This window comes from Falco naumanni, chromosome 5, assembly GCF_017639655.2.
Source record: "Falco naumanni isolate bFalNau1 chromosome 5, bFalNau1.pat, whole genome shotgun sequence".
NCBI lineage: Eukaryota > Metazoa > Chordata > Aves > Falconiformes > Falconidae > Falco > Falco naumanni.
In genome coordinates this window covers 14,388,943-14,399,534 of record NC_054058.1, presented here as the reverse complement: position 1 = coordinate 14,399,534, position 10,592 = coordinate 14,388,943, and the positions used below count along the sequence as shown (strand labels likewise).

General features: G+C 41.6%; 1 protein-coding gene across 5 annotated transcripts in view; it reads right to left on the bottom strand.

The window, feature by feature from the left end:
• Positions 1 to 4,110: 4,110 nt before the first annotated feature.
• The window catches only part of KIAA0930 (KIAA0930 ortholog), an 81,454-nt gene continuing 74,972 nt past the window's right edge, over positions 4,111 to 10,592 (bottom strand). For 4 of the 5 annotated variants that reach the window (XM_040595323.1, XM_040595324.1, XM_040595328.1 and 1 more), the window contains exon 10: positions 4,111 to 9,053. In XM_040595323.1, coding sequence (XP_040451257.1) covers positions 9,013 to 9,053 — 41 coding nt within the window. In that variant the 3' untranslated portion in view covers positions 4,111 to 9,012. The remainder of the gene's footprint in view (positions 9,054 to 10,592) is intronic. The other variant, XM_040595326.1, reaches the window with a different exon arrangement.

The following is a 10,592-nucleotide window of genomic DNA, read 5'->3' as shown; positions in this document are numbered from 1 at the left end:
TACATGTCACCGGCTAGAAAAACAGCGAAGGTGACAAGTAAACTCTAATCATGATCTAAGCAACGCATTAACAGACAGGTTACCTCTGTAATCAATCTCCTGCTAAAGACAAAACTGAAAGCCAAATGAAGAGCAGGAGCCAGCCAAGTAATTTTGAGTAATGCAGCCTTACATATGACATGGTATTTGCAGCTGTGAATGAGCTCAGAATCAAAATCTGGTAAACTGCTTGTTTGGGTAAAATGCTTGCTTCATAGAAAGGTCTGTAAACACAGACAAGACAAAGTCCAGGTGGAGAAGAGCAGCAAACTTCTTTGGATACTCAGCAGATGACAGCTGGATTACAAACCTCTGCACTACTGCAACAAGTTAAAGAGTAGTGACTGCATGAGCACCCATAACTGACTGAACTGCATGAAATACAGCGGTGCGAGAGAGGCACACAAGAACAAAAGGGTGCACAAGATGAGTGAAGAGGTAGAAGAATTTACATTGTTTGAAGTAGTCATCGATCTACTTATCCAAGTTTCTGTTAGGGTCGCGTACTGCTCAGTTTTTTTAAGGCATCATACTTGTTTAGGAATTTGCATCTAAGAATCCTGAATAAGTATTACAACAAAAATAAATACTCATAATCATCAGTTTAGTGGGTATTACTATTTGGAACATCATAACCTGAGAGGTGATGCAGAAATGGACCACCTCTGGAAGTCTGCAGAGGCTTCAAAGGCACGAGTAGCATTTGCCTGCTCAGGCAGTATCACTGAGTAGAAATCTCTGACTTTGGTCTACTGCCTTACATCATAGATGACATAAAACAGTATAAATTTTTTTGTCTAAGTTATGGTCAATGCTAGTTTTGGAGCCCTACCTGAATTGGTAGGCACTCGGGGCATTCTTCTTACCTGCAAATGGTAATTCTGTTGACCGCAATTCCAGGGAAAACTTGCAGATGGTTTCTTCATTGTAAAAAGGAAATTCCTAACACTGAAGACAAAAATGGAGATCTTATAGCAAATTTAATTACTTTGGCAGTTTATGAAATGAGTGTTTCCTTACCTTTACAATGAAGTCAGAAATTACTATCGTGAACAATCACTTACGTGCTGGGCAGGTTAACCATGGAGGTACTTACCAGGAAGCCTATAATTCGGAATTCTTGCTGAGAAGGAAGCTTGAGTAATAACTCTTCTTGCTCCTTGATGCTGCAACTATCACACTCATCTTCAAAGTAAAACCTAGTCTGACACTTGCAGCAACGAGCAGGGATGGTAGGGTGGGTTCTGCTGACCTTCTTGTCCTTCAGGAGCAAAGGAATGCCTCTGGACTTGGTGCAGGCTTAAGGCATTCTCTATTTCCAAGTGTCATCGGGTTTTGATGAACACAGTGGTTGCATCTGAATTAGAGGCTGAGTACAAGGCTTTGAAGAGTCTGTAAGCTAGGAAACTGCTTTTGCTGGATTTCTTCAGCAATATTCCTTCCTCCAGCAGGAAAAGCAGAACCATAAACATAAACACTCTTTCGTGTCAGAGGGAGACGGGTGGCGGAAAAGCATGGGTTGAGTAATCACATATTGTGAAACACTAAGTTATGAATCACCAGAATCAACTGAATGTTGGCATAAACAGATAACAGGGAAAGCAAAACATTACAGCAGCTGGAACTAACATTGAAAAAAAGATTTGCCTCTGTTAAGTGGTCTTCAGTGATCTGTGCAGGGTGACTTGGTCTTTTTGAAAATTATCTGCCAGCTCCGTTCATTTCAACAGGGCACTAAAACTGTTTATTCCCATCTTCCTTTAGCCAATTTCTCTGAATTGAATTCAGGACCACGTGAATTAACTACTTGCATGCTTACTAATTACAAATTTGTGTAATTGCCTGAAATTCATCACATAACAGCAGCAGCATTTTCAGCAGTGCACTCACACCTCCACAGGCAGCAGCCAGCCCAGCCTGCTTTGCTTAATAGGATGCCTCTCATCCTCTCCCACCCCTCACATTCATCCGATGCTCCTCTCCTACATGGATGTTTTGCCAAAAGATCATTCTTTCTGTGTAAATGCCATAGGGTACACATCACATGCAGGTTCAATGACAGCTATATAGCTGGCCGATTTTATCTTTTGCAGTAGAGGGAAGTCATCCACACTCCTCACACAAGTAAATCCCATTTGTGCCCACAAACACTTCTGTCTTTTCCAAACAAGAAAATGGATTATCCACGTTGGTTTTCATACCATCATCTCAATCAAGATTAAACCTACTAATAAGTTAGCATGACTTGGAGAAGAGTCTTCTGGCTTAACCAATCATAAATGACCTATTTTCCCCAATGAGGTCACTAGATCCCATCCTTATGCCTGTGAGGAATCAAGCTGGGGACAGAACTTGAATTAACGTATTAAAATACATCAAGGGAAATATGAATTTTCTTTACTGAGCAGCATCTGCTACTCCCAGATTCTCATCTACACTGTTAATAGAAAATGGGACCCACAGTCTTCCTACATTTTACTCCTTTGCTTTCTGCAAGCTTTTCATGGAAAGTTTCAGGAACAACATTTCCGACAGGAGTACACAAGTAAGAAGATGCATATTGTTTCTTCAAACTCCAAAGTGTGATTTTACTTTGTAAAATCTGACCTTGATGGTAAATTTGCGTGCCAAGCAGTATTACAGTTTCTTGGGAGCATCTCTCCAGATGAGGACAGGCAAGACAAGTAGTACTCCAAGACAAAAGAACATGAGTTAATTGGATCCCTATAGCAGGGGCTCTATTGAACAAGATATACTGCCACACTGTTTAAACAGTATTTTTCTTTTAGCATATTCAACAAATTAATTCATTATAAGTTGTGAAGGCTTTTCAGAGATATATGTGGCAGTCTTCTGTCCCCCCAGAATTTGGATTAAAAAAAACAAAACCAAAACAAGTACACCTTTTTCTGTCACTAACTCTTAAGAGACTAAGTAGACAGGTGAGGTCGATTACCATGATTTGTAAGCTTCTGCTGCTCTTTGCCTTTTGTACTGTTTTAAATAATGCCTTCTCCACTATGGCTGCTTTCAAAGCTTTCCATTTTAAAGTATTCAAGGGAAATCACACTGTGTCTAAGCCACATTTTCCTTTTTAGCAAGCAGTTAAGATTCCTGTCCAGTTGCACGTGCACGCACCAAACCACCGACCATGTGCTCAAACATCTATATAAAGAACGAAACCACCCTGTTCACCTTCCTAAGCTCTGATTTTTAATTTTGTCTAACTTACCACACCTCTCCAAGCTATCACGCATGGCTTAGCACGGACGTTGTTACATTACAGGTGGGTTTGTAGAACAGTCCTGGTTTGGGATTCTTTGAAATGAATCAGCAGCACGTCAACTCCTATCTACAGCTGGTAACATCTGTTTGACAAGTGTTTCATTTTAACTGATTTAGATAGAAAAATCCCCTGAAGAAGCCCACTGTGAAATGTTAGACACAAAAATCAGGCACAGAGGGAGGATTCAGTGCCTTGCAGGTATTTAAACCAAACCATATTCAATGTCAGTCCACACAGTTTAAAGGCACTGTAAGCAGTTAAGAGCTAAAGGTCGATCTCGTTTTTACAACATTGTACAAGCTCATATTGAAGTTCTTCCTGAATTTATCAGAAAGAAATCATTACAGGCATCAGACTCTCAATATTATGCACTGCACAAACTTAAATGTTAATAACCACATAATTAAATTTAACACAAAACACAGATCAGTTTAGAAGGGCTTTCTTTTTTTTAATGTTAGCATCTAAAGGAAAAAAAACAAAAAGCTTTTTTAAACAAATTCAGGAGTACAATACCTTTCACCTTCTTCCCCCTTATACAATGCCAAGTTGTCAGAGGCTGATCATTAAAAGATTCAGCTGAGTCAGAAGTTGGGCTTCCCTCAAAGCAGAGTAAGAACGAAGAGTAAAAAGGCTACTTTGCCTCATGCGTGCCTATCTGGCAATGCATACCGTGAGTGCCACAGAGCATTTTTCTGCCATTTATGCTTGCCACCAGTAAGGAATACATTCAGACTCAAACACCACTAGGCACAGCAGGGAGAGAACACTATTAACAGAATTCATGGTCATTAAGAGGTCTGTTTATTGGCTGCAGGGTCCAACACTTTCTTCACTGCTGCCATATGCAAAGTCAACTCCATTTTTGGTGCACAAAGGCTCTCCTTGCTCTTTGTTCAAAGGGCTCAGTACAGTGCCAGCATGATTTTCAACCCATCATCTTTTAATCAACACTGATGATCAATGAGGCAAAAAAAACCCAAACCATGCAACATGTGTTAGTTTGATAAAATTGGTCTGAGAATATTTATATATTTACACAGAGAACGTTCAACATTGCAACCGGCTTGCAGCCCTGTATTATCCGGACGAAGCATCCAAACAGCTACATTCTGGTGTACAACACTCTTTAAGGTTTGGTGTAAAAGCTACTTAATTTCACAATGCCTTTAACTGGATTCTACTGCATCTATTTTTGATACAGAATTTCTACACACCAGTGCCACACACTTCCAGTCACACCTCATAGAACAAGGTAAGGCATTCGCAGATATCTCTCTGTTGTGATCACAAGAAATCCATTTTCCAGAGCATTCAGCCACAACCTTTGGAGACCATTGACAGTCTTCTAAACACAAAGGGTTGTCTGTAGGAGACAGCCCGTTCTTCCAAGAACTATAAACTTGTCATTTCTTGACGTTGCTACACACACCACAGATAGAATTTAAGACTACTTTATTGATTTCCTAAATAAAAATTTGTTATCCAGTGGGGTTTAAGAACAACAGGGCTTAGGCACTTCTGAAGATTTTATCTTTTATCTGTCTTTAACAAGGGGAAGCTTCAGACTACAAAATACAGGACAAACAATCATCTGGAAAGGGAAAAACTAACGATTGGCAAGAAGCAGGCCAATAGTCTAAAAAGTGTAGACTATTTATTTGGACTCCACATCCATACAGAACTTCAGTGACCAGATGGTATTCTGTACATGAGGGTCTGCCAGAAGAAATCTGTCTGCAGAGCCAAGGATTTCACTGTCTAAATTAAAACTCGGTGTAAGAATATACTTTGGAAAAAACGTTTTACCATGTGTGCAAACAATTTTCTTTTCTGGAAAGCACACCATGCCCAGAAATGGAAAACCGAGTGACACCAATCCAGAGCCCAACATGCTCAAGCCTTGTAAACAACGAAGACCAGGAGAATAAAAAGAGAAGGTACACGAACAACACACAAACTGGATTAGCCAAGACAGCTGAAAGATTTGTGGAGTTTCTAAAAATGGCTTCTTCTTTTAAAGGAGACTTGGAACCCACCCTGTGCTGGCTGACAGTAAGAGAACGCAATTTCACATATGTGATGGTCTCTAAGACAGAGCAATAATCTGCTAATAAAAAATTACTGTTTTAAGAGCTTTCTTTGAAAAACAAAGGCATTTTACTTGTTAAATTGACAGCAGTGAAAAACCTGTTGAGGGTGAAAAGATTTACATCTTTGCATTTGGCATCTACCAATATACCTTGGAGGGTTCAAGTGGTAAGCCTCGATCTCCAGAGGGAGTGAATGGGCAGAAGGATGGAGGAAGTTAACTGAGTAGTGAGGTATGGTGGGATTCTGTAAATAAATAAAGCTGTTCTGCAAAGCTTCCCAAATTTAACAATGCTGCAACCTCAAGTATCAACATAGCTAATGAAAACCACCGTGCTCGAAGAGTTGACATCCACAGCTATACAGCCTTTATAGCATGCAGAACACCTCAGTTCATTCCTCAGCAATTATTTACATGGCAAACAGAGGCTCAAAATGGTTTACTGATTAGGACCTACAGAATTAACCCCCCCCTCCAAATTAGAAGGGTGAGAGTTCCTATTAACATTCCCTTTTCTTTTTTGGTATAGTGCAATAGCGTGCTAAGGGCCCAGCCGTGCCATCTTGACCCAAGCAAAACTTTGATCACCTTCCCTGTCAATCTGTCTATACAAAGACAATAAATTATAATTTTCAGGGTTTGTTTAAAAGCAGAACAAAATTTGTTTTGGAATTTGTTTCCCCCCACCTTGAGAACAGAAAGTGAGAACCAGGGGCTATACATCAGAAGTGTAAGTCCGCTGTTTAGAGGAGGAATAACTGACAATCTGGCACATCTACTTGTTTCTGAAAAGCACTATTGACATTCAGTAGACTTTTTGACCTCTTTTTTCTATAGCTGTCCACCTGGGCATACCTGTAGCCCTTTTCTGCTAAAAGAGCCGAGACTTTGACATAGCTATACCATATCCACTGGCAAGATACAAGAAATAAATTGACTTTTTTTTAGGACATTTACATTGCAGCCCTTCAAAAAGTAGACATCAAAATCCACCCACGTACATGTAACAAAGCAGACTATACCTCCTGCATAATAGATGTGGGATCTGAACTTACTTTCTGTAACGTTGCCTTTATACTAATGTACTAGTTTAGAATCATTCATTTGCTCTGAAACCTTAGGCAGCAAGATTTGTTCAGTCTTTCAGATCACATGAAATTAAGCTACCTAAACATAATACACAATACCAAGAAAGCATTATAAATTACTGTTGACTGAGAAGTATTCAGGCACCTGCCACTCAGGTTCTAACCTGGATACTTGTCCTTTTCAGGTGTGTTATTCCTCTAGCTGTTTGACTGACAGGTATCAATTGTCACTAGTAGCACAAATATGAACCCTCTCTCCCTTCCCTCCCCTCCCCAATGAATATTTAAAGGAAAACTGAGCAGGGATTTGCCCAGCCCAGCAGTATGAAAGTGAAGAATAAGGCGCATCTTGAGAGGCTTCAGAGCAGGACTGGTCTGGCTGAAGAGTGGTTTAACTCTCAGCGTGGGCACAGGGAGAATATTTGTACCAACTGACATCAGGCACGCTACCTAGGGATCTCAGGTAGGCACCCAGGCTGCCTAGCAAGTTCCTTGAGGGCACTTCAGCTGCTGATTTAGGACTCCACCTGTTCCCCGGCTCAGGAAGGACGCCCAGGCACCCACACCACACGCCTCAGGTTAGACGGGGTGAACACCCTCACACATGCACAACCGCACGCTGCCACGGAGCAGAGTTGAAAGGCTGCCGTGTGAAAAGTGCCTGCACTGGCAACAACAAAGTGAATGTTCTTCTAACACAGTTGCAACGCATTTGAAGCAAACTTCAAACCGGTGAGCTGTCCCTGTCATGCACTCATGCTGCCAGTGTTAGAAATGCTGTCACTCTGTGCTAAGGTGACTGCTTCCAGGCCTAACCTCAAATAAAAAAAGACCTCCTTACCATGCTGGATTCACCGTGTTGGGCGGAATGATAAAGTTAGTCTACCTTTAGGCTGAAGTGGAGCTATTCCCATGGAAACTGGCCTGGGGGAAAAAAGCAGAAAGTCCTATTTGAGAGGTTAAGTCATCAGATGCTTCTGAGAGAATAACAACAAAGCACTTTGGGAACGGCTGGGTGTAAGGGAGACCAAGGTCCAGGCCCAGAGCACATGCCGTTGGTAACCGTGGCAACAGCGTTAATTTTAGGTGCTCAGAGTCTGAAAAGCGACAAACCCGGCATCTTTGCTCTCCCTGTGTGCATGTATTGAGTCTCACATGCTGTAAGCAACACACTACCCCATCCACTGCCATGCCTGTATGCAGTTGTAAAGAAACTGGAGTATGACTGGCTCCCATACTGAAACAGTGACCCAGACTGCAGCAGTCTCAGTATTCAATCATTTAGCTTTCAAATGTCAAGGACAGCAGAGTTTTGCTATTTAGAGAAAGCTGAATTTTACCTGTAAACATAAGGCTTTTTTCCTGAGAGCTCCTGACACGCTGTTTTCAGACCTCCCACTATGCAATTTTTAGTCACTTTTTAGAGCAGAATCACATTTTAATCCTTCTTTCAAGAAAACTCTCTATGCTTTGGTGTGTAATAGTACCGTGAAACACCACCAGGAATCGAAGAATCCAGGCAAGCTGCCCAACCATTAATCAGCTCTCATGCCCTCCTTGGCTACAAACGCTACTGCAAGGATGACTCCACGTACTCTGAAGTCCAGTGCATGCAGGAGGATGTTGGCTATTGGCAAGGTTTTTAGGTTTTGGAGTCCGATTACTGCCTCCTATTCTTCCACTTTAGACTCAAACTTTCATCGACTCAGCTAACAGAGAGAGATAAGCAGCATTAGTACTGGATACGAACCTCGGCTTTGCTATAGCAGCACATTTTAGCCTTCTTTTCACTGGCTTATTTTCTTAGCCAGCTCTTGAGGATGAAAATGTCGCTGTTCTTTGGTAGATACAGAAATCTGTCAGCAGAGTTCACCTGTCCTAACACTGACACATGAACGAATGGGAACATTTTCAGCCTCCTTTAAGCTCTGGCCTGGCCTGCTGCACGTACCAAAATGGCAAGGTACCTCTGTAGCATCTTTTTCCTTTTCCTCCCTCAGTAGGAAATTACCTTATCGCTCCGATCCCCACACGTACGCACGCACACTCGCACACACATTAAGCCAAACCAACACGGAGAGTGTATGGGCGAGAGTCTATGGAATGACGTTCATTAGTACATCATTATGAAATTCTCAGGTTGTTTCTCTCAAAGAATATAAAGTTTAACACATTCTGTACATATTGTTGGTTTCTTAATTATAAAGTAAACACAGTAACAAACTGTCCATAAAGCGTTGACTCGTTTTAAACACAGCCCCTTCTCGTTTTGCCTTGCTGAAAGTCCTCTTCCCAGTCAGAAACACTCAAGCGATGTACTGCAAGTGGGCATACGGTGTGTGACAGCAGAGGAGGGAAGAAAGAGGCACTTTGATCGGCTGGTATTCTTGGACATCCCTTTTTCCTGCGGAGGTTTATGTTCCTGACACTAGATGGTAGTGTTAGCACAGAAAACCGCTGTGGTTAGGCACTTGGCAACGAGGCTCCAAGGCAGTGCCCGCTCTCTGCTATGTCATCAGAATTGGTTTCTGCCGCACTTCCAAGATATCTGGGTAAGGGAGAGAAACACACACAGCAAACTTAGGAGACTCCTGAAAGTAGCCACAGTACCAGAAAGCGTGAAGAACCAGAGATGCAAGCGTGGGCTGCAGCACAGCCCCCCTGCTACACCACTAAAGGAATTCAAAACAACCGAGTATGTGCCTTTGCCTGTTAAAGTCCAATTAAATTCCTCCCCAGCTGCATCCTAGCTGAGAGATGGTAAAGCTGCAAATATATCCCATCACACGGAGATGATGGCTGACCTATATTAAGTACCATTTATAGTGGGATGAAGCAACATGTGTCAGACACAGAGTGGCATAATTTTCCAGAGAAACAAGTGGAAGTGACATAAACAGGAGATGCCAAGCGTTTTCCTTTTCTTGAAGAGAGAAATGCACCATCCTCAAGACCCTCAAAGAAACTTTTGGCTCTGAAGATGTGGGTAGAAATAATGCAACTGTTTCATCCATCCTACAGTCCAAAGCCTACATTTCTGCACTCAAAAAGCTGCCAGAAAAAAAAAAACACTCCTTTTGTTGGCCCCTCAGCTCCATATTGTCCAAATGTGACAGCACATGAAGCTGTAAATTATCTGTTATAATCAAGGGCATCTTTCCAAATGTGGACAGTAAAACCAGCATGCTGGCAGGGCCATATGTAGAAATACCTGGAAATTGGGCTGCTATGTCCTTTTCAAGGCTACACAGAAAATAAAGAACATGGGAAAAGGGAGCACATGCTTCCCTAAGAGGCTGATCACACACAACTCCATGAAGAGGATGACATGAATAAAAATTGATCCACCGCTCCAAAAGGCTCTAGCCACAATTATAAAAAATAAGACACAGCAGAACAAGTCCAGTGAAGGACCACAAAGATGATTAAGGGATCGGAGCATCTTATGTACCAGAGAACTGGGATTATCTAACATGGAGAGAAAGCTCAGAGTGAAGGAAGTCTTACCAGTATGTAAAAACTCCAGACATTTTAAGACGTACTTGGATCACTATCACTGGGATTTTAATTTCTTAGTACCCAAGGAAGATGAGTATCTTTCCCACTCTACCTTGCCTCACATGTAATACTCCCGCTTGCTGGAAAGCTGCCACTGAACAAAGCGTTAATTACAAAAACACACGGGAAATGGGCTCTACCCAATGTGCCAAGCTAAACAAACATGGGGAGTGAAAACTGCAGAATAAAATTCTGCCTTATAGCCCAGATATTTCATGTCCTATTTCTGTGCAACTCAATATATATACTCCAACTCCTGCAACTGTATGTGAAACAAATTAAGTCTTAGAAAGGATGTTCAAGCTTAGAGCAAATATTTGAGCACAGAGGCATTTATGCCACCCACTTAAGCAAGTATTAAATGCCAGCAGGAACAATACATCTTCTGTGAACTCCAAAATGCCTGTGGTGAGACAGTGTGTGAGCTTGATAACTCCAACTAACTAGCTATAAGATTATCACCACAATTATCATAAGGAATAATTACGTATTTCACAGAAATATTCTTCAAAATCCACCCTTAATTACA